This window comes from Babylonia areolata, chromosome 22 (genome assembly GCF_041734735.1).
Source record: "Babylonia areolata isolate BAREFJ2019XMU chromosome 22, ASM4173473v1, whole genome shotgun sequence".
In the NCBI taxonomy this organism is placed as follows: Eukaryota; Metazoa; Mollusca; class Gastropoda; order Neogastropoda; family Buccinidae; genus Babylonia; species Babylonia areolata.
This window is the reverse complement of record NC_134897.1, coordinates 360,201-386,257: the sequence shown is the minus strand read 5'-3', so window position 1 is coordinate 386,257 and position 26,057 is coordinate 360,201. Positions and strand designations below refer to the sequence as shown.

The 26,057-nt window shown below is 47.2% G+C and overlaps 1 protein-coding gene across 4 annotated transcripts in view; it reads right to left on the bottom strand.

Moving 5' to 3' along the window:
* Nucleotides 1-26,057, bottom strand: part of LOC143297321 (small conductance calcium-activated potassium channel protein 1-like) — a 197,915-nt gene that overhangs the window by 101,420 nt on the left and 70,438 nt on the right. For 2 of the 4 annotated variants that reach the window (XM_076609606.1, XM_076609608.1), the window contains exons 3-4: nucleotides 13,882-13,911; nucleotides 4,583-5,004 (exon numbers count right to left, since the gene is read on the bottom strand). In XM_076609606.1, coding sequence (XP_076465721.1) covers nucleotides 4,583-5,004; nucleotides 13,882-13,911 — 452 coding nt within the window. The remainder of the gene's footprint in view (nucleotides 1-4,582; nucleotides 5,005-13,881; nucleotides 13,912-26,057) is intronic. The other 2 variants (XM_076609607.1, XM_076609609.1) reach the window with 1 other exon arrangement.

The following is a 26,057-nucleotide window of genomic DNA, read 5'->3' as shown; positions in this document are numbered from 1 at the left end:
ATTGGGAAGCCAGATGGCTTTGCCATACAAACCAAACTTGCACGACAACTCGACAGCCTTCCACGTGGGATAGGCTGATGACCCTGCGTCTGAAGCTGTCCGAGGATCGCTTCTCCACATTCATCAGCTGCTATGCCCCGACGATGACCAACCCTGATGACATCAAAGAATCTTTCTACGAGGAGCTCAGCCGCACCATTTCAGCGGTAGATAGAAAGGACAGGCTGATCATCCTTGGGGATTTCAATGCCCGCATCGGCGTGGACTTCTCCTCATGGCCAAAAGTCCTAGGACAGCACGGCACTGGCAAGTGCAACTCCAACGGACTGCTTTTGCTCTCGCTCTGTGCGCAGTATGGACTGACCATCACCAACACCCTCTTCCAACAAGTGGACAAGTACAAGAACACATGGATGCACCCCTGCTCCAAGCAGTGGCACATGCTGAACTATGTGATTGTCCGGCAGGATGTTTCCATTACACGCTGCATGAGAGGAGCAGTCTGTTGGTCGGACCATCACCCGGTACGCAGCAAGATGAACATCAGACTTGCACGCAAGCTCCAACCAGCCAGGCAGAAAGGCAGGCAGGAAACTGAACATCCACCGCCTCCCTATCACCAAGGACGTGCTGCAGCAGCAAATTCAAGCAGCTCTCCAAGAGATTCCTGCATCGGCTGATGTAGAAGAGGTATGGAGCACCTATAGCGATGCTGTGTACATAGCAGCAGCTGATACACTTGGCTTTGTACAGAGGAGCCACAAAGACTGGTTTGACGAGAACGACACTGGAATCTCCAAGCTCCTGAACACACTGCATATACGGCATCAGGATCACATTTCCGATGAAGACTGCCAGAGGAAGGAGAACCATTTCTTGCAAACTAAGCAACTCGTACAGGAGAGGCTGCGTGAGATGAAGGACACCTGGTGGGAGAGCAAGTCCGAAGAGCTTCAGTCCACTGCTGATGCTCACGACACGAATACCTTCCATGATGGTCTCCGAGCTGTGTATGGGCCGAGAGTCACAGGATCAACCCCTGTCCGAGCCTTGGACCAGACCACCCTCCTGACAGACAAGAAAGACATCCTTGCCCACTGGGCAGAGCACCTCAACACCCTCCTCAACAGGGACTCGTCCGTATCTGACGAGGTAATTGCAGCCCTCCCACAGCTACCAGTCAATGACTCGCTAGCTGCGCCTCCCACCAAAGCCGAGACCCGGAAGGCCCTGAAGCTGACAACGTCAGGAAAAGCACTAGGAGCGGATGGAATCCAGGCTGACATCTACAAGTATGGGGGCGAGGTGCTGACAGACAAGCTGACCACCCTGTTCCAGTCTATCTGGGAGAGAGGGGAGGTTCCCCAGGATTTCAAGGATGCTTCAATGTCCACATTTACAAACGGAAGGGAGACAAAACATCCTGCGATAACCACTGCGGAATCTCTCTCCTATGCATCGCCAGCAAGATATTCGCCCGCATCATACTGAACAGACTGGTTGACCATGTCTCCAACACAGTCATCCTTGAAGCACAGTGAGGGGAACATGTGACATGGTGTTTGCCGAACGCCAGATGAAAGAGAAGTGCTGTGAGCAGAACAAGGAGCTCCACATGGTCTTTGTAGAGCTGACTAAGGCCTTCGACACAGTGAACCGCCGTTGTCTGTGGAAGATCCTCCTAAAGTTCGGCTGCTCAGAGAGCCTAATCCAGCTGATTGCATCATTCCACGATGGCATGCAGGCGAGAGTACAGGAAAATATTGACATGTCAGATCTGTTCCCTGAGGTAAATGGAGTGAAGCAGGGCTGCGTCCTGGCACCCACACTGTTCTCCATTCTCTTCTCTGCCATGCTGATTGACGCCTTCCAAGACTGTGACTGGGGCATCTACATTCAGTTTTGCACAGATGGCAAACTTTTCAACTTGCGGTGACTCCACACGAAGTCCAGGGTGTTTGAGGCACTGTTCAGAGCTCCTCTTCGCTGATGACTGTGCACTTGCTGCACACAACCATGAGGACATTCAGGTCATTATGGACAGGTTCTCAACTTCTTGCAGACGGTTTGGACTCACCATCAGCCTCAGCAAGACCGAGTCCATGTACCAACCAGCTAGCTCACAGAACGCCAGTGCCTCCCCCCCACACCTGCAATCAAGATCGATGACACAGAAATCAAGTCAGTCGAAACGTTTTGCTATCTGGGCAGCACCCTATGCAGCAACAGAGCCCTTGATGCAGAAGTGACGCTGCGCATCGCCAAGGCCAGCTCGGCCTTTGGCAGATTCAACAACAGGCTGTGGAACAACAAAGGCATCAGGCTCAGCACCAAAATCAAAACCTACAGAGCTGTTGTGCTGACCACCTTGTTGTACTGCTGTGAAACATGGACGACGTATCACCATCATTTTCAACAACTTGAGGAGTTTCACCAGAGATGCCTACGAAAGATTCTCGGCATAAAGTGGCAAGACAGGGTCTCCAACCTCCAGGTCTTAGAGAGGAGCGATCTGCCCAGCATCGAAAGGCTGCACGTTGTCCGCATGACAGACAGCAGGATCCCGAAGATGCTACTGTATGGCCAGCTGAAGGAAGGCCACCGCGAACTTGGAAGACCCTGCAAGCGCTTCAAAGACACCTTGAAGACAAACCTCAAAGCCTGTCACATAGACATCGCTTCTTGGGAAACTGATGCCCTTGTCCACTCTCGCTGGAGGATGCTGTGCTCTAGTGGTATAATAAAGATGTTTGAAAACAAGAGAACGCTAGCCATCAAGGAGAAGCGTGAGCGAAGGAAGCAGGGTTCAACTTCTGGAGGCGTTTTCCCTTGCAACACCTGTGGGAAGTGCTGCGCATCCAGAATCGGCTTCTTCTCCCATATGAGGACACACACCGACAGATAAGCCTGCCTGCCTACTCATCCGTCGGTCCGGCGGGAGACTCCATCATCATCATCAAATGTGAGTGTGTGTGTGATCCTGTCCAACAATGTCAATGTGTAGTTATCATGTATTCAATGTCTATGTGCAATTAACACTGTTCCTCAGTGTCTACGTATGATCCTGTCCCTAAATGTCTATGTGCAGTTATCACGTCCCTCAATGTCTGTGTGTTATCCTGTCCATAAATGTCTATGTGCGGTTATCCTGTCCCTCAATGTCTCTCAACACAAAAACTACATGCAGGAAAAAATACAAAAAAGGGAGGCGCTGTAGTGTAGCGACGCGCTCTCCATGGGGAGAGCAGCCCGAATTTCACACAGAGAAATCTGTTGTGATAAAAAGAGAAATACAATACAGTACAATAAATATATATGTGTAGTTATCCTGTCCTTCACTGTCTATGTGTAGTTATCCTTTTCCTCAAATGTCTATGTGGAGTTATCCTGTCCCTCAATGTCTGTGTGGAGTTATCCTGTCCCTCAATGTCTATGTGTGAGCCTGTCCCTCAATGTCTATGTGCTGTTATCCTGTCCCTCAATGTCTATGTGCTGTTATCCTGTCCCTCAATGTCTGTGTGTGATCCTGTCCCTCAATGTCTGTGTGGAGTTATCCTGTCCCTCAATGTCTATGTGTGATCCTGTCCCTCAATGTCTGTGTGGAGTTATCCTGTCCCTCAATGTCTATGTGCTGTTATCCTGTCCCTCAATGTCTGTGTGTGATCCTGTCCCTCAATGTCTGTGTGGAGTTATCCTGTCCCTCAATGTCTATGTGTGAGCCTGTCCCTCAATGTCTCTGTGCTGTTATCCTGTCCCTCACTGTATGTGTGTGATCCTGTCCCTCAATGTCCTTCAATGTCTATGTGTGATCCTGTCCCACAATGTCCCTCAATGCCTATGTACAGTTATCCTGTCCCTCAGTGTCTATGTATGATCCTGTCCCTCAATGTCTATGTGCAGTTATCATGTCCCTCAATGTCTATGTATGATCCTGTCCCTCAATGTCTATGTGCAGTTATCATGTCCCTCAGTGTCTATGTGCAGTTATCATGTCCCTCAATGTCTATGTATGATCCTGTCCCTCAATGTCTATGTGCAGTTATCATGTCCCTCAATGTCTGTGTATGATCCTGTCCCTCAATGTCTATGTGCAGTTATCATGTCCCTCAGTGTCTATGTGCAGTTATCATGTCCCTCAATGTCTATGTATGATCCTGTCCCTCAATGTCTATGTGCAGTTATCATGTCCCTCAATGTCTATGTATGATCCTGTCCCTCAATGTCTATGTGCAGTTATCATGTCCCTCAGTGTCTATGTATGATCCTGTCCCTCAATGTCTGTGTGCAGTTATCATGTCCCTCAATGTCTGTGTGCAGTTATCATGTCCCTCAATGTCTATGTGCAGTTATCATGTCCCTCAATGTCTATGTGCAGTTATCCTGTCCCTCAATGTCTATGTGTAGTTATCATGTCCCTCAATGTATAAAACATGCGGTTATCCTGTCCTCAAATGACTATGTGCAGTTATCCTGTCCCTAAATGTCAATGTTGGGGCGGGCACCTCTAATGTGATCGTGTGGGTCTCCCTAAGTGCCCACGTGTCATCATCCTGTCGCTAAGAGTGAACACAGACGGACTCACCCCTCGCAGGCCCTGAGCAGCCAAGCGGCGATGATCCAGAGCGAGAGCATGAAGACGAGCAGCACGGTTCCCGGGGTGATGGTCATGAGGGTCTTCAGCACGAACTTGGTGTCGAAGTGAATCCGGTTGAGAGCGCCGATACTCCTGGAGGAGGCGTCTGTGAAGAGCCTGGAGTGGAGCAGCATGACGCGGCAGATGAGGTACAGGCGGAGGAACATCGGAATGGACAGCAGCACGTCCACGGACATGTGGCGTCGCTGCACCGCCACGTCTGTCTCGGCCAGCACCACGGTCCACGAGAAGGTGAAGTTGCCGGGGATGGGGTGCACGGCGCAGATGACGATCTCCACAAGCAGCTGCATCATCCGCCGCCACGACATGGCGATGCGCCAGTCCTCCACACAGTTGTCCACAGCGAACAGCTGCAACAGTCCAGCATCACGTCACACCATCATCATCATCATCATCGCCATCATCATCATCATCATCAATATCAACACCATCATCATCATCATCATCATCATCATCAATATCAACACCATCATCATCATCATCATCATCATCATCAACACAATCATCATCATCGTCATCGTCGTCATCAATATCAACACCATCATCATCATCATCATCATCATCATCGTCATCATCATCAATACCCAGCATCACATCAGAGACGAGGTTATATGTCCATGTTCACAGTGAACAGAGAGGAGATCATGTGTCAATGTTCACAGTGAACAGAGAGGAGATCATGTGTCAATGTTCACAGTGAACAGAGAGGAGATCATGTGTCAATGTTCACAGTGAACAGAGAGGAGATCATGTGTCAATGTCCACAGTGAACAGAGAGGGGGTCATATGTCAATGTTCACAGTGAACAGAGAGGAGATCATGTGTCAATGTTCACAGTGAACAGAGAGGGGGTCATATGTCCATGTTCACAGTGAACAGAGAGGAGGTTATTTGTCAATGTTCACAGTGAACAGAGAGGAGGTCATGTGTCAATGTTCACAGTGAACAGAGAGGAGGTCATGTGTCAATGTTCACAGTGAACAGAGAGGAGGTTATATGTCAATGTTCACAGTGAACAGAGAGGAGGTTATTTGTCAATGTTCACAGTGAACATACAGGGGTCATGTGTCAATGTTCACAGTGAACAGAGGAGGTTATATGTCAATGTTCACAGTGAACAGAGAGGGGTCATATGTCAATGTTCACAGTGAACAGAGAGGAGGCTATATGTCAATGTTCACAGTGAACAGAGAGGAGGCTATATGTCAATGTTCACAGTGAACAGAGGAGGTTATATGTCAATGTTCACAGTGAACAGAGATGGGTTATATGTCAATGTTCACAGTGAACAGAGAGGAGGCTATATGTCAATGTTCACAGTGAACAGAGAGGAGGTCATGTGTCAATGTTCACAGTGAACAGAGAGGGGGTCATATGTCAATGTTCACAGTGAACAGAGAGGAGGCTATATGTCAATGTTCACAGTGAACAGAGAGGAGGCTATATGTCAATGTTCACAGTGAACAGAGAGGAGGTCATGTGTCAATGTTCACAGTGAACAGAGAGGAGGTCATGTGTCAATGTTCACAGTGAATAGAGAGGGGGTTATTGTCATGTCAATGTTGACAGTGAACAGAGAGGTTATTGTCATGTCAGTGTTCACAGTGAACAGAGAGGGGGTTATTGTCATGTCAATGTTGACAGTGAACAGAGAGGTTATTGTCATGTCAATGTTCACAGTGAACAAAGAGGAGGTTATATGTCAATGTTCACAGTGAACAGAGAGGATGTTATATGTCAATGTTCACAGTGAACAGAGAGGTTATTGTCATGTCAATGTTCACAGTGAACATAGAGGAGGTTATATGTCAATGTTCACAGTGAACAGAGAGGAGGTTATATGTCAATGTTCACAGTGAACAGAGAGGGGTTTTTTTGGTCATGTCAATGTTCACAGTAAACAGAGAGGTTACTGTCATGTCAGTGTTCACAGTGAACAGAAAGGTTATTGTCATGTCAATGTTCACAATGAACAGAGAGGGGTTTTTTTGTCATGTCAATGTTCACAGTGAACAGAGAGGTTATTGTCATGTCAGTGTTCACAGTGAACAGAGAGGGGGTTATTGTCCTATCATTTGCTTCATCCAGTATTCCAAATTATCTTGTAACTGTAGACCGAGAATGGTTCATATCATGATTGTTACAAACAACTGTGCATATCATGTGATATCTGAAGATTGAAAATAGTGTATATTTGCTCTGAATATTACAAACATTTTGTTCATATCTATGCTATACTGAAACTGATATGCTAGAGAATGGCAAAAGTTGATACTGCTTTCATTATTTCGCTGTTACACTCTGACAATGGCTTATTATCTCGCTGTTACACTCTGACAAGGGTTTATTGTTTCGCTGTTACACTCTGACAAGGGTTTATTGTTTCGCTGTTACACTCTGACAATAGCTTATTGTTTCGCTGTTACACTCTGACAATAGCTTATTGTTTCGCTGTTACACTCTGACAATAGCTTATTATCTCGCTGTTACACTCAGACAATAGCTTATTGTTTCGCTGTTACACTCTGACAACAGCTTATTGTTTCGCTGTTACACTCTGACAATAGCTTATTATCTCGCTGTTACACTCAGACAATAGCTTATTGTTTCGCTGTTACACTCTGACAATAGCTTATTGTTTCGCTGTTACACTCTGACAATAGCCTATTGTTTCGCTGTTACACACTGACAATAGCTTGTTGTCTGGTTATTACTAGCTTTTTGTAATTCCTATCATCTGAATCTCGCAGACCGAGAAGAGTTGACATTCAAAATGTTACCTGTCTAAATATCACACACTGGCGACAGCTCTTGCTGTCTGGGTTTACAAATTGACAATATCCCGTATGTTGGAATGCTTTTAACAGCAGTTAACTCACTCAGTACGGCCAGTCCTCTCTTCTTCTCAACACAGACCCCTCGGATGTCCAGTGGGTGTCTGAATGACCCAACCTTTAGCTTCCGTCGTAAGAATTGTGGTATTCTTTGTCAACATTCACCTCTTCAGTATAAGAGCCTTCCTCTTGCAATATTTTGATGATGGTAATTGGGGAGAAACGCTGTTAACGTCGTCTCTTTCGCCGTTCGTATGGAGAGAGTTAATGTGTGGTGATGGCAGTTCAACTGTTGTGTTGTGTTGTGTTGTGTTGTGTTCCTCTTGTTCACAACAGATTTCTCCATGTGACACTAGAGAGAAGCGACACATGAATAGCACGTACGTCACTACAGTGTGAGCGCCACGCCTCTTTTTTTTCTGTCTGCAAGTGTATCCATGCTCATATCAAAGTAGATTTTTCCTTTGAATTTTGCTAGGGACAATCTATCATTTGCCTTGGGTTCTTTTACGTGCGTCATATTGTTGTAGAAAGACAACCGCTTTGTATCATGTCATTGTTACATACATCGGTTTATGTTGTCTGTTACAAAGAACAACTCCCATCATCTGTTCTTTACACTTTGACCGCAGTCCATTTATCTGTTTAACACCAGGTCACATTATCAGACTTACAGCACTTCAATCATCTGTTTAACACCAGGTCACATTATCAGACTTACAACAGTTTATTTATCTGTTTAATACCAGGTCACATTATCAGACTTTCAACAGTTTATTTATCTGTTTAATACCAGGTCACATTATCAGACTTACAGCACTTCAATCATCTGTTTAACACCAGGTCACATTATCAGACTTACAACAGTTTATTTATCTGTTTAACACCAGGTCACATTATCAGACTTACAACAGTTTATCTGTTTAACACCAGGTCACATTATCAGACTTACAACAGTTTATTTATCTGTTTAACACCAGGTCACATTATCAGACTTACATCAGTTTATCTATCTGTGACACTGTCAGACTTACAACAGTTCATTTATCTGTTTAACACCAGGTCACGTCATCAGACTGCCAGTGGTTCACATCATAATATATTTTTACATAACGGGTCAGGGTTATGTGGTTATTATGTGGTTATTAGGGGCAGCACTTTAAATCACCCCACTGTTGTGGGTGACCAAGATAAAAGGTTTGGACAAGGACAGCGATGTTGGTGGCACAGAGGCCATGAATGTGCTAGTGCTTAGTGTCATGGTCACACTTCTAGCTACGCAATATTTTAGTGCCATTGTTACACGTCTAGCTACAGAACTACACAGCACAGAAATACAATACAGACCACACCAGATGACATGCTTTCATACCACTGAGTTATGCTCAAAGAAAAACAATCAAAGCAACACACTCATGGAAACCTAGGATACGCCACGCTCTCAAAGCCGCTGTGGGGAGGGTGGGGGGGGGGGGGGGGAGGGGAGAGGGCGTATGTGTGTGTGTGTTGTGTTGTGTTGTGTGCGGGAAAGGTCGGATAATGGTGTCTTGACTAAGCAGACAATGGGTCGGAACATATATGGCTGACACGGCACGTCGTGCCTCCTTCACACTAACACCGGTACAGCGACACCACTTCACCCTTCTTGCTGTTACAGACTGGGATCAATGTTTGTCGTCTGATCGATACACAGTGACAGTACATCATTTTGTGTCACATTATAACGGCGATGTCTGTGGCCTAACCATTAAAGACGGACACTGGCTCATAGTATGCTACCATGTGACAGCAGCAGATATTGTCTGTCTATAATAGTGATAGTTGATCATACTGACTGCTACCGACATCAGTGATATAACTGACTGTTTTTAACGGATATCACTTCATATAATGTAAGTGCTGTTAAATGATAAAAGTTCACAATGACAATCTGACTGTAACAGTTGACAGTAATTGACATGCTGACGTCATCTGTTACAGTGCACATTGCCTGGATGTTACAGACTGACATTCCGACACTGTACCTGGGTATGTGAATGTTACACATGCTACAAACACTTGTTCACATCACCTGATTGTTACAGATAGACTATGTGTATCTTACAAAACGCTGATCACATTACCTGATACATATTATCTACATCATACATACAGTCCATCACATTACATCAATGTTACATATTGAATGTGTTTATCTTACCTAAAGTTGGCCATTATCACCTGACTGTCAGATTCTGGAAACGTGTATCTTACACAGTTAGTGACATTGTCTGTCTGTTGCATATAGTTCACGGGAACCTCACAGACTCCTGTTGGATACATATTATGACGTCGAAGTTCCCAAAAATATTTTTTTAAAGGCTGGTAACAGTCAGTGTCTGGGTGAAAAGGTAACACCCAACAGCACCCTCCTCCCCACCTCCACTACCTCCACCACATCCACGACAACCACTCATAGCATCATCACCATCCTCCTCTCCTCCTCCTCCTCCTCATCGTCATCATCATCATCATTATCGGCGTCGTCATCGCTGCCACCATCATCATTACTGTCATCACTGACCACCGAAAGCAGTAGATGCAGCAGCAGTGTGACAGGTGATGACGACGATGATGATGGTGAAGATGATGATGATGATGATTATGATGATGATCATTATTATTATTATTATTATTATTATTATTATACTATCACTACCAGAGTGTCACAGACCAGAAAATGAAGTTTCTGTACACATACAGCGAAATAAAACGACAAAGTGATTAACAAGAAACAAGAGTTAAATGGCAAGAGAGAAACGATGACACAGAAAAAAGCCCAACAGCACAGTGAACGGAACAGTCATGCAAAGACTCCAAAGTCAAAGCTTCCAGATTGAATGCTATTGATCTGCTGTGTATGTGCTAGAATCTAATAAATGTCATCTGAAATATCAGGAGAGACAGAGAGAGAGAAGGGGAGACAGACAGACAGACAGAGATGAGAAATATGAACAGTGGTTCGTGTATCGGTGTCATATATTTGTATGTTGAACGGTGTGCTATGGTATATCAGTTATGAAACAGTGTGCTGTGTTTTTCATCACATAGAACTGTGTGCTGTGTTTGTCATCACATAGAACTGTGTGCTGTGTTTGTCATCACATAGAACTGTGTGCTGTGTTTGTCATCACATAGAACTGTGTGCTGTGTATGTCATCACATAGAACTGTGTGCTGTGTCTGTCATCACATAGAACTGTGTGCTGTGTATTTCATCACATAGAACTGTGTGCTGTGAATGTCATCACATAGAACTGTGTGCTGTGTGTTTCATCACATAGAACTGTGTGCTGTGAATGTCATCACATAGAACTGTGTGCTGTGTGTTTCATCACATAGAACTGTGTGCTGTGTATTTCATCACATAGAACTGTGTGCTGTGTTTGTCATCACATAGAACTGTGTGCTGTGTATTTCATCACATAGAACTGTGTGCTGTGTTTGTCATCACATAGAACTGTGTGCTGTGTATTTCATCACATAGAACTGTGTGCTGTGTCTGTCATCACATAGAACTGTGTGCTGTGTATGTCATCACATAGAACTGTGTGCTGTGTTTGTCATCACATAGAACTGTGTGCTGTGTTTGTCATCACATAGAACTGTGTGCTGTGTATGTCATCACATAGAACTGTGTGCTGTGTTTGTCATCACATAGAACTGTGTGCTGTGTCTGTCATCATATAGAACTGTGTGCTGTGTCTGTCATCACATAGAACTGTGTGCTGTGTATGTCATCATATAGAACTGTGTGCTGTGTCTGTCATCACATAGAACTGTGTGCTGTGTATGTCATCATATAGAACTGTGTGCTGTGTCTGTCATCACATAGAACTGTGTGCTGTGTATGTCATCATATAGAACTGTGTGCTGTGAATGTCATCATATAGACCCGTGTGCTGTGGTACATTGCATGTAAAGTTATGTAACTAGATAGATAGATAGATACATGCGTGTGTGTGTGTGTGTGTGTGAACGTCTCTTTCTCACACACACACACACACACACACACACACACACACGCACACACACACACACACACACACACACACACACGCACGCACGCACGCACGCACATACGCTCTCACACACATGCACTCATTTCAAACTATCGATAAATATGAAGTTTAATTTAGAAAAGGTGCAGAATAAATTGAAGATTTAAAGTGCTCAAGCACACTTTACGAAAAGTGACACGAAATAAATATATGATTTCCATAAAAGTCAGAACTCTCCAGAGCTTCGAAGAATAGCATTCCATTGTTGGTCTGTCATGTGATGAAAGAACTGAAAGGTGACATTGTTGGTCTGTCGTGTGATGAAAGAACTGAAAGGTGACATTGTTGGTCTGTCGTGTGATGAAAGAACTGAAAGGTGACACTGTTGGTCTGTCGTGTGATGAAAGAACTGAAAGCTGACATTGTTGGTCTGTCGTGTGATGAAAGAACTGAAAGGTGACATTGTTGGTCTGTCGTGTGATGAAAGAACTGAAAGGTGACATTGTTGGTCTGTTGTGTGATGAAAGAACTGAAAGGTGACATTGTTGGTCTGTCGTGTGATGAAAGAACTGAAAGGTGACATTGTTGGTCTGTCGTTTGATGAAAGAAAAAAAGGTGACATTGTTGGTCTGTCGTGTGATGAAAGAACTGAAAGGTGACATTGTTGGTCTGTCGTGTGATGAAAGAACTGAAAGGTGACATTGTTGGTCTGTCGTTTGATGAAAGAACTAAAAGCTGACATTGTTGGTCTGTCGTGTGATGAAAGAACTGAAAGGTGATATTGTTGGTCTGTCGTGTGATGAAAGAAGTGATGAAAGAACTAAAAGGTGACATTGTTGGTCTGTCGTGTGATGAAAGAACTGAAAGGTGACATTGTTGGTCTGTCGTGTGATGAAAGAACTGAAAGGTGACATTGTTGGTCTGTTGTGTGATGAAAGAACTGAAAGGTGACATTGTTGGTCTGTCGTGTGATGAAAGAACTGAAAGGTGACATTGTTGGTCTGTTGTGTGATGAAAGAACTGAAAGGTGACATTGTTGGTCTGTCGTGTGATGAAAGAACTGAAAGGTGACATTGTTGGTCTGTTGTGTGATGAAAGAACTGAAAGGTGACACTGTTGGTCTGTCGTTTGATGAAAGAACTGAAAGGTGACACTGTTGGTCTGTCGTGTGATGAAAGAACTGAAAGGTGACATTGTTGGTCTGTCGTGTGATGAAAGAACTGAAAGGTGACATTGTTGGTCTGTCGTGTGATGAAAGAACTGAAAGGTGACATTGTTGGTCTGTCGTGTGATGAAAGAACTGAAAGGTGACATTGTTGGTCTGTCGTGTGATGAAAGAACTGAAAGGTGACACTGTTGGTCTGTCGTTTGATGAAAGAACTGAAAGGTGACACTGTTGGTCTGTCGTGTGATGAAAGAACTGAAAGGTGACATTGTTGGTCTGTCGTGTGATGAAAGAACTGAAAGGTGACATTGTTGGTCTGTCGTGTGATGAAAGAACTGAAAGGTGACACTGTTGGTCTGTCGTTTGATGAAAGAAGTGATGAAAGAACTGAAAGGTGACATTGTTGGTCTGTCGTGTGATGAAAGAACTAAAAGCTGACATTGTTGGTCTGTCGTGTGATGAAAGAACTGAAAGGTGACATTGTTGGTCTGTCGTGTGATGAAAGAAGTGATGAAAGAACTGAAAGGTGACATTGTTGGTCTGTCATGTGATGAAAGAACTGAATGGTGACATTGTTGGTCTGTCGTGTGATGAAAGAACTAAAAGGTGACGTTGTTGGTCTGTCGTGTGATGAAAGAACTGAAAGGTGACATTGTTGGTCTGTCGTGTGATGAAAGAACTGAAAGGTGACATTGTTGGTCTGTCGTGTGATGAAAGAACTGAAAGGTGACATTGTTGGTCTGTCGTGTGATGAAAGAACTGAAAGCTGACATTGTTGGTCTGTCGTGTGATGAAAGAACTGAAAGGTGACATTGTTGGTCTGTCGTGTGATGAAAGAACTGAAAGGTGACATTGTTGGTCTGTCGTGTGATGAAAGAACTGAAAGGTGACATTGTTGGTCTGTCGTTTGATGAAAGAAAAAAAGGTGACATTGTTGGTCCTTTGCTTGCACAAATAGGTGAGGCAATAGATGAAATGCCAAAGTATGGTTTGTGCCAAAGTCATAAAGAGGCAGACTGTGGTGTAATGTATCATGAGAATTCACATGCTGCAAACATTGCCAGCCAGCTCAGAGCGCTAACATGACAGTTGGTGTGGCGGTTAATGTGCGATGGAAAGAAGAGGCAACAGAAGAGGGTAAAGAATGGCAAGGGCACAGGGAGAACGGCAAATCACAATGGATACTGACTTCCGACACGTCGTCAACGAGTGTGTCTTGCTGAAACAGGACAGGTCAGCTTCATCAACAATCAGTTCACATCACATCAACAATCCGTTCACATCACGTCAACAGGAAACAGGTCAGCCCTCATCAACAATCAGTTCACATCACATCAACAATCCGTTCACATCACGTCAACAGGAAACAGGTCAGCCCTCATCAACAATCCGTTCACATCACATCAACAGGAAACAGGTCAGCTTCAACAACAATCAATCCATATCAAATCAACAGGACACAAGTCAGCTTCATCAACAATCAATCCACATCACATCAACAATCAGTTCACATCACATCACCAGGAAACAGGTCAGCTTCAACAACAATCAATCCACACCATATCAGCAGGACACAAGTCAGCTTCATCAACAATCAATTACATCACATCAACAATCAATTCACATCAAACCAACAGGGGCAGCTTCATCAACAATAAATCCACACCATATCAACAGGACACATGTCAGCTTCATCAACAATCATTTAACATTGATATCAGCATAACTTGTAATATTCATAAAACATCAATGTGCTTCAAATCGATTTGACATACGACAGGCTCAGCCAGTATACGTCCAAATCACACCATACCAACAGGCTTTGGTCAATCTGAATGGCCATTAACCAGTTTACATCCAAGTTACAACATACCAACAGGGTTTGGTCAATCTAAATGGCCTTTAACCAGTTTACATCCAGGTTACACCGTATCAACAGGCTGTGGTCAATCTAAATTGCCGTTAAATAGTTTACATCCACATTGCACCATACCAACAGGATTTGGTCAATCTAAATGGCCGTTAAATAGTTTACATCCACATTGCACCATACCAGCAGGATTTGGTCAATCTAAATGGCCGTTAAATAGTTTACATCCACATTGCACCATACCAGCAGGATTTGGTCAATCTAAATGGCCGTTAAATAGTTTACATCCACACTGCACTATACCAACAGGATTTGGTCAATCTAAACGGCCATTCAGACAGTTTACATCCACGTTGCACCATACCAACAGGCTTTGGTCAATCTAAACGGCCATTCAGACAGTTTACATCCACGTTGCACCATACCAACAGGCTTTGGTCAATCTAAATGGCCGTTAAATAGTTTACATCCACGTTGCACCATACCAACAGGCTTTGGTCAATCTAAATGGCCGTTAAATAGTTTACATCCACGTTGCACCATACCAACAGGCTTTGGTCAATCTAAATGGCCGTTAAATAGTTTACATCCACGTTGCTCCATACCAACAGGATTTCGTCAATCTAAATGGCCGTTAAATAGTTTACATCCACGTTGCTCACCGTTAAATAGTTTACATCCACGTTGCTCCATACCAGCAGGATTTGGTCAATCTAAATGGCCGTTAAATAGTTTACATCCACGTTGCTCCATACCAGCAGGATTTGGTCAATCTAAATGGCCGTTAAATAGTGGGAGGTAGACTAAAAAAAATCTTTGGTAAAAGTCGACTTACTTGGGATTAAGAGGCGACGTATCGAGCCACAAGCTCTTCTTCAGGCAAATGAAATGAGTGAGTGACAGACAGAAAGGTACAGACAGAGAAGGAGAGAGAGTAAAGTTCAGGAAAGGAAAGTGATGAGAAGTCACAGGAAAGGACACAAAGCAGGGTGAGTAGAAATGTCAGTGTGAATGTATGAGGGAAAGAAAGGGTTCTGAAAGGGAAGGGTGAGGGAAGATGGGCAGGGGGTGAGAGGGCAGGAGTGGGGGAAGGGGGTGGAAGAGAGTGAAAAAAATAATTAAAAAATATATAAATGGCCGTTAAATAGTTTACATCCAAGTTGCTCCATACCAGCAGGCTTTGGTCAACAAACAATAGGTCAGCTGACTTCACGTCCACCCGTTCCAGCCCTGCACTTTTGTTTGTTCTTTCATATCTGTGAAACTGCATGTTTGTTGCATATCTGTGATGCATGTGGGGGGGGGGGGTAAGGGGGGGTGACGGGGGGAGGGCAGGGGCCCGGGGGGGGGGGGGGTGCCTGTATGTGGGTATGTATGTTTTATATTTATTTGCTTATTTGTTTATTTATTATCATCATCGTCCTTTTTTTTCTTTTTCTTTTCTGTTTTTTTTTTTTCTCCTTTTTTTCCCCAAGGACTGACTACTAAGCGCGCTGGATTATGCTACTGGTCAGGCATCTGCTTAACAGATGTGATGTAGAGTATATGGATTTGTCCGAACGTAGTGACGCCTCACTGAGCTTCTGATACTGACACCGATTCCACCAGTCAGTCAACACATCCGGCTGACGACTGGCGCCTGCAAGGCTGCCAAACCAGTGGATACAAAACGCACAGTTCTGATCGAAATCAAAGCTACGACAGAAAACACACAGTGACACCACAATGCAGCATGCTACACAGTACACAGCGACACCACAGTGCAGTATGATACACAGTACACAGTGACACCACAGTGCAGTATGATACACAGTACACAGTGACACCACAGTGCAGCATGCTACACAGTACACAGCGACACCACAGTGCAGTATGATACACAGTACACAGTGACACCACAGTGCAGTATGATACACAGTGACACCACAGTGCAGTATGATACACAGTACACAGTGACACCACAGTGCAGCATGATACACAGTACACAGTGACACCACAGTGCAGTATGATACACAGTACACAGTGACACCACAGTGCAGTATGATACACAGTGACACCACAGTGCAGTATGATACACAGTACACAGTGACACCACAGTGCAGCATGATACACAGTGACACCACAGTGCAGTATGATACACAGTACACAGTGACACCACAGTGCAGTATGATACACAGTACACAGTGACACCACAGTGCAGTATGATACACAGTACACAGTGACACCACAGTGCAGTATGATACACAGTGACACCACAGTCCAGCACGACACACAGCACTCTCCAGTCAGGCTCTAAATACACATCCCCAGTTCCCACCACGCGCTGAGTCCGTGCTCACTGGCCGACAGACAGGTAACGTGTCCGGGGAATTGAAAATGAATGCAGCAGTTCATGGGGTGAGCAGAGTGTTGGAAATGGGAAGGAATGGTGGGGAAGGGGGAGGAGAGGTTAGTACGTCACGAGGTGGGGCTTTCTATGGGTTAGCCAAATATTACTCACAGAACGAGATGGAGCTTTCTATGGGTTAGCCAAATGTTACTCACAGAACGAGGTGGAGCTTTCTATGGGTTAGCCAATTGTTACTCACAGAACGAGGTGGGGCTTTCTATGGGTTAGCCAAATGTTACTCACAGAACGAGGTGGGGCTGTCCATGGGTTAGCCAAATGTTACTCACAGAACGAGGTGGAGCTTTCTATGGGTTAGCCAAATGTTACTCACAGAACGAGGTGGAACTTTCTATGGGTTAGCCAAATGTTACTCACAGAACGAGGTGGAGCTTTCTATGGGTTAGCCAATTGTTACTCACAGAACGAGATGGAGCTTTCTATGGGTTAGCCAATTGTTACTCACAGAACGAGGTGGAGCTTTCTATGGGTTAGCCAAATGTTACTCACAGAACGAGGTGGGGCTGTCTATGGGTTAGCCAAATGTTACTCACAGAACGAGGTGGAGCTTTCTATGGGTTAGCCAAATGTTACTCACAGAACGAGGTGGGGCTTTCCATGGGTTAGCCAAATGTTACTCACAGAACGAGGTGGGGCTTTCCGTGGGTTAGCCAATTGTTACTCACAGAACGAGGTGGAGCTTCTCGTGGGTTAGCCAATTGTTACTCACAGAACGAGGTGGGGCTTTCCGTGGGTTAGCCAATTGTTACTCACAGAACGAGGTGGGGCTTTCCGTGGGTTAGCCAACTGTTACTCAGAACGAGGTGGGGCTTTCCGTGGGTTAGCCAAATGTTACTCACAGAACGAGGTGGGGCTTTCCGTGGGTTAGCCAAATGTTACTCACAGAACGAGGTGGGGCTTTCCGTGGGTTAGCCAATTGTTACTCACAGAACGAGGTGGGGCTTTCCGTGGGTTAGCCAAATGTTACTCACAGAACGAGGTGGGGCTTTCCGTGGGTTAGCCAAATGTTACTCACTGAACGAGGTGGGGCTTTCCGTGGGTTAGCCAATTGTTACAGAACTGTGGAGACTGGATACGGAACCTAAACGGATCAACCGCACTGTCAGTGACACAGGATGGAAAGACAATGACGTCTCCAGACACGATATGGCAGCAGTCACAGTTGAGGGACAGAAAATGACGTCATCAGACACGGCGTGACAACAGTCACAGTTGAGGGACAGAAAATGACGTCATCAGACATGGCGTGACAACAGTCACAGTGAAGGAAAAGACAATGACGTCATCAGACATGGCGTGACAGCAGTCACAGTGAAGGAAAAGACAATGACGTCATCAGACACGGCGTGACAGCAGTCACAGTGAAGGAAAGACACACACTGACGTCATGGCTTACAGACATCAATCTTATCTCCACCCTACCGTCACTGTCACCCCCACACAGCAGGTGTGAATCATGTGGCGAGACTGTGACTTCACACTTCAGACTTTACTTCAGACTTCAGACACACACACTCACAATCTTGTGCTCAATGCTGTTGTACGAAGATGGGAAATTTGTATATTATGCTCCCAATTTGGATAAACATACTTAGTATGTCAAACGTGCAAACTATGTCGGCTGGTTACCTCTGTTTGGACACAAGTCCAGTCTAAGTAATAAGACGTCGTACTATTATACTGCCGTCTGCTAGCCAATCAAACGCCATTTCCGACCGGAGTTGATTACCCATTTCAATGGCCAGCAAAGATTCCCCATGTGAATCACGGCAAGAACAGCGAGGACGGACGGAGGGGGTTGTAGGAGGGAGGCGTGGGGGGTGGCATTCGAGTTTGACATGGTGAGTATATCCAACCAAACTGGGAGAATAACACAAACCTCCCATTTTAGTGTCAGATACTGCGCCATGCAAAAAGAGCAGGACAACGCCTATGGGTTCACGTGGTGACCCCTTGAAACAGCAACAGGTGTGTTAGCCGCCACAAAGGAAACCCCCTGAACCAACCGCCCTCATCATAACGAAAATGCCTGAGGTAGAAACTGACGAAAGGGGGTCTCCGTACAGCAGAAGGCTGCCTCCAAAACACGTCAAAGAGGTATAGATGTTGTCAGGCGGCCCAATCGGAAGAAGCCCACAAACCATGTGCTCTTGGAATCAAGCAGCAAAGGACTTCAAAACACCTTAGGTTCCGACCTGTGGGCGTTCCAGCCAGACATTCCCAACCACCTTGGGGAGGACTGGAGAGGGAGGAAAGGCGATCTGGATGCTCCAGTCCAGAGACAAAGTACCCACTGCCCAAGCAGTCCACCACCACGTCCCTCGCCAGCACATCCGTCCCCACCACGTCCCTCCAACAGTCCCCTACCACGTCCCTCCCCACCACGTCCCTGCAACAGTCCCCTACCACATCCATCCAACAACAGCCCCCCACCCCCTCCAACAACAGTCCCACACCCCCTCCAACAACAGCCACCCCCCACATCCCTCCAACAACAGTCCCCCACCACATCCCTCCAACAACAGCCCCTCACCCCCTCCAACAACAGCCCCTCACCACATCCCTCCAACAACAGCCCCCCACATCCCTCCAACAACAGCCCCTCACCCCCTCCAACAACAGCCCCTCACCACATCCCTCCAACAACAGCCCCTCACCCCCTCCAACAACAGCCCCTCACCACATCCCTCCAACAACAGCCCCTCACCACATCCCTCCAACAACAGCCCCTCACCCCCTCCAACAACAGCCCCTCACCACATCCCTCCAACAACAGCCCCCCCCCACATCCCTCCAACAACAGCCCCTCCCCACATCCCTCCAACAACAGCCTCTTACCCCCTCCAACAGCTCCACATCCCTCCAACAACAGCCCCTCACCACATCCCTCCAACAACAGCCCCTCACCACATCCCTCCAACAACAGCCCCTCACCACATCCCTCCAACAACAGCCCCACACCCCCTCCAACAACAGCCCCTCACCACATCCCTCCAACAACAGCCCCACATCCCTCCAACAACAGCCCCTCACCACATCCCTCCAACAACAGCCCCTCATCCCCACCAACAACAGCCCCTCACCACATCCCTCCAACAACAGCCCCTCACCACATCCCTCCAACAACAGCCCCTCACCACATCCCTCCAACAACAACCCATCACTACACCCCTCCAACAACAGCCCATCACCACATCCCTCCAACAACAGCCCATCACCACATCCCTCCAACAACAGCCCCTCACCCCCTCCAACAACAGCCCCTCACCACATCCCTCCAACAACAGCCCCTCACCACACCCCTCCAACAACAGCCCCTCACCCCCTCCAACAACAGCCCCCCAACCCCTCCAACAACAGCCCCTCACCCCCTCCAACAACAGCCCCTCACCACATCCCTCCAACAACAGCCACCCCCCACGTCCCTCCAACAACAGCCCCCCCACATCCCTCCAACAACAGCCCATCACCCCCTCCAACAACAGCCCCTCAACCCCTCCAACAACAGCCCATCACCACACCCCTCCAACAACAGTCCCCCACCACATCCCTCCAACAACAGACCCTCACCACATCCCTCCAACAACAGCCCATCACCCCCTCCAACAACAGCCCCTCACCCCCTCCAACAACAGCCCCTCAACCCCTCCAGCAACAGCCCCTCACCACATCCCTCCAACAACAGCCCCTCACCACATCCCTCCAACAACAGCCCCTCACCCCCACCAACAACAGCCTCTCACCACATCCCTCCAACAACAGTCCCTCACCACATCCCTCCAACAACAGCCCCTCACCACATCCCTCCAACAACAGCCCCTCACCACATCCCTCCAACAACAGCCCATCACCCCCTCCCCCTCACCCCCTCCAACAACAGCCCCTCACCACATCCCTCCAGCAACAGCCCATCACCACATCCCTCCAACAACAGCCCCTCACCACATCCCTCCAACAACAGCCCCTCACCACATCCCTCCAACAACAGCCCCTCACCCCCACCAACAACAGCCCCTCACCCCCACCAACAACAGCCCCTCACCACATCCCTCCAACAACAGCCTCTCACCCCCTCCAACAACAGCCCCTCACCACATCCCTCCAACAACAGCCTCTCACCACATCCCTCCAACAACAGCCCCTCACCCCCTCCCCCTCACCCCCTCCAACAACAGCCCCTCACCACATCCCTCCAACAACAGCCCCTCACCCCCTCCAACAACAGCCCCCCACCACATCCCTCCAACAACAGTCCCCCACCACATCCCTCCAACAACAGCCCCCCACCACATCCCTCCAACAACAGTCCCCCACCACATCCCTCCCCACCACATCCCTCCAACAACAGTCCCACATGGATCTGCTGACACCGAAGACTTGGTCTGGACTCATTCCAAGTGTGAACTGGGGGTTGGGGGGGGGGGGGAGAGGGGGTTTTGAAGCTGAGGTCACTATGAGAGTGAGACATGAAAGGCTACAAATTTGGTGGCCTGGTCGTGGTGAGGTCTTTTTTTTTCTGACAGTGAATGAGGATGACGATGCTGACGATGCTGCGATGGATGTCCATCAGGTTGGGGACTACGTGACAAGGCTGTGCGCTACGTTTCCTTTCATAACGATGTCCCGGCGTTAACCGGGCCCCGAGGGATATGGACACTTGCTGTGCTGGTCAGAAAATTTGAGCCACACACACAAAAACACATCCTTGAAGTGGGTGATACTCTGCTATGTGGTTCCAGTCTTCGCATTTAAGCCCATAAGAATATCAACTCTGGGCAGTAGCCAGCCACAGGTGGAAAAAAACCCACCTCCGCTGGGATCCGACCCCGCGTCCTGCAAGCCGCGAGCCACGACACTAACCACTTCGCCTGGTAAATTATATTTCGTGTGGTTTAGTTCGGCCCAGTCATTCAACCGCGCATTGGTTTCCTGAAGAGCATAGGTCACATTGCATAAATTACCATCACTGGTATCGATGCTAGTGTCATCTGCCTTTGCAAAGTCAACAGCCACACAGACAGCAGGCGGACACACAACAGACACGGCGGCTCCCCACCCCCACCTCCCCTCCCACTCCGCCATGAACGCTGTCTGGCAGGGATCAGTGTATACCACCACCACCACCACCTCCCCTTTAATCCACCACCACCACCACCACCACCACCCCCACCAGGCCCCCGAGGGCCGTGCCATCAGACGTGGTGGCACTCAGCACTGGAGAGCCACAGTCATGGCAGCAGATCGCCCAGTGATGGGCCGTCCACACTTAATGTCCATGAATAAAACATAAGGCCTCCAGCCGCACGGCAAAGGGACACAACTTGCCGCTTTTACAGTTTTGTACCTTCTACCCTTGTCCTCACTGCCCCAACATTCACTTCACCCCCAGCACCCCTAGCACCCCTAAACAACCCAACACCCCCAACACCCCTAAACACACCAACACCCCTAAACAACCCAACGCCCCCAACACCCCTATACACACCAACATCCCTAAACACTCCCAAAACACCAACACCCCTAACCACACCAACACCCCTAAACACCCCAACACCCCTAAATTCCCCAACACCCCTAAACACACCAACACCCCTAAACACCCTAACAACCCTAAACACCCCTAACACCCTTAAACACTCCAACACCCCTAAACACTCCAACACCCGTAAACACTCCAACACATAACACCCCTAAACACCCAAACACCCCTAAACACACCAACACCCCTAAACACACCAACACCACTAAACACTCCAACACCTCTAAACACATCAACACCACTAAACACTCCCAAAACACCAACACCCCTAAACACACCAACACCCCTAAACACTCCAACACCTCTAAACACTCCAACACCCCTACACCCCTAAACACACCAACACCCCTAAACACATCAACACCGCTAAACACTCCCAAAACACCAACACCCCTAACACGCTTAAACACTCCAACACCCCTAAACACTCCAACACCCCTAAACACACCAACACCCCTAAACACACCAACACCTCTAAACACTCCCAAAACACCAACACCCCTAAACACACCAACACCCCTAAACACTCCAACACCTCTAAACACACCAACACCCCTAAACACACCAACACCTCTAAACACTCCCAAAACACCAACACCCCTAAACACACCAACACCCCTAAACACTCCAACACCTCTAAACACTCCAACACCTCTAAACACTCCAACACCAATAAACATCCCAACACCCCAACACCCCCCACACCCCAAAACACCTCAACACCACCAACACCCCAACAACCCTAAACAACCCCACACCCCTAAACACCCCAACACCCCCCACACCCCAAAACACCTCAACACCACCAACACCCCAACAACCCTAAACAACCCCACACCCCTAAACACCCCAACACCCCCAAAACCCCAACATCCCAAAACACCCCTGAACACCCCCACGCCCCAAAACACCTCAACACCACCAACACCACCAACACCCCTAAACAACCCCACACCCCTAAACACCCCAACACCTCTAAACACCCCATCACCCCTAAACACTCCTTAACACCCTAACACCCCACTACCACCAACACCCCTAAACACTCCCAAAACAACTAAACACACGAACACCCCAAAACACCCCTAAATATCCCCAACATCCCTAAACACCAAAACACCCCCAACACCCCTAAATACCCCAACATCCCCAACACACCTAAACACACCCAATACCCCTAAACACCCAAAACACCCCTTAACACCCAAACACCTTCAACGCCCTTAAACAACCAAATACACACAACACCTCAACACCCTTAAACACTCCAACACCCCAAAACACTCCCAATATACCCAAACACACCAACACCCCTAAACCCACCAACACCCCTGTACACACCAACACAACTAAGCACACCAACAACCCTAAACACTCCAACACCCCAACACCCCGATAACACCCCAACACCCCGATAACACCCCAACACCCCGAAACGCCCCCAACACCCTTAAACACACAAACACCCCGAAACACCACCAACACCCGCAACACCACTAAACACACCCAACACCCACAACACCCCTAAACACCTTCAACACCCTTAAACAACCTAATAACCCAACACCTCAATACCCCTAAACATCCTAACACCACTAAACACACCAACACCCATAAAAACACCAACACCCAACACCCTCAACACCCCGAAACACCCTACACACCCAAAACACCCCTAACACCCTTAACATCCCCAACATCCCTAACATCCTAATTATCCCCAACACTCCTAAAACCATGAACATCACCAGCACCCTTATGATGGAGTCTCCCGTCGGACCGACGGATGAGAAGGCAGACAGGCTTATCTGTCGGTGTGTGTCCTCATATGGGAGAAGAGGCCGATTCTGGATGCGCAGCACTTCCCGCAGATGTCGCAAGGGAAAACGTCTCCACTGCTCTCGCTGGAGGATGCTGTGCTCTAGTGACATAAAGACGTTTGAAAACAAGAGAACGCTGGTCATTTAGGAGAAGCGTGAGCGAAGGAAGCAGGGCTCAACTTCTGGAGACTGTTTTCCCTTGCAACACCTGTGGGAAGTGCTGCGCATCCAGAATCGGCCTCTTCCCCCATATGAGGACACACACCGACAGATAAGCCTGCCTACCTACTCGGACCGACGGGAGACTCCATCATTTTATGTAGTTTTGGTCTTAGATGTGATGGCATTTTTTTCTATCTGGTTATTTTTAATGGGCGCGCGCGCGCGCGTGCTTGTGTGTGTGTGTGTGCGTGCGTGCGTGCGTGCGTACATGCGTACGTACATGCGTGCGTGCATGTGTTTGTGAGGGTACAGTGCTCTGGTACGCGTGTGTAAGTCTGTAGGCATGTTAGTATGTCCGAACAGAATTCTGTGTTAGAAAATAGGAAATATCTTATTGTTTATGCAATTTTGTTTTTAGTGCAGTTCATATCAAATGTCAACGTGTGTGTGTCTGTGTGTCTATGTGTGAGTGCGCGCGCGTGTGTGTGTGTGTGTGTGTGTGTGTGTGTGTGTGTGTGTATGTGTGTGTCTGTAAACATTCCCAACACCTCTAACACACTAAACACCCCCAACACCTCTAACACACTAAACATCCCCAACACCTCTAACACCTTAAACATCCCCATCCCCAACACCTCTAACACCCTAAACATCTCCAACACCTCTAACACACTAAACATCCCCAACACCTCTAACACACTAAACATCCCCAACACCTCTAACACCCTAAACATCTCCAACACCTCTAACACCCTAAACATCTCCAACACCTCTAACACCCTAAACATCTCCAACACCTCTAACACACTAAACATCCCCAACACCTCTAACACCCTAAACATCCCCAACACCTCTAACACACTAAACATCTCCAACATCTCTAACACCCTAAACATCTCCAACACCTCTAACACACTAAACATCTCCAACACCTCTAACACCCTAAACACCCCCAACACCTCTAACACACTAAACATCCCCAACACCTCTAACACACTAAACATCCCCAACACCTCTAACACACTAAACATCTCCAACACCTCTAACACCTTAAACATCCCCATCCCCAACACCTCTAACACCCTAAACATCTCAAACACCTCTAACACACTAAACATCCCCAACACCTCTAACACCTTAAACATCCCCATCCCCAACACCTCTAACACCCTAAACATCTCCAACACCTCTAACACACTAAACATCCCCAACACCTCTAACACACTAAACATCCCCAACACCTCTAACACACTAAACATCTCCAACACCTCTAACACCCTAAACATCCCCAACACCTCTAACACACTAAACATCTCCAACACCTCTAACACCCTAAACATCTCCAACACCTCTAACACCCTAAACATCCCCAACACCTCTAACACACTAAACATCTCCAACACCTCTAACACCCTAAACATCCCCAACACCTCTAACACACTAAACATCTCCAACACCTCTAACACCCTAAACATCTCCAACACCTCTAACACACTAAACATCTCCAACACCTCTAACACCCTAAACATCTCCAACACCTCTAACACCCTAAACATCCCCAACACCT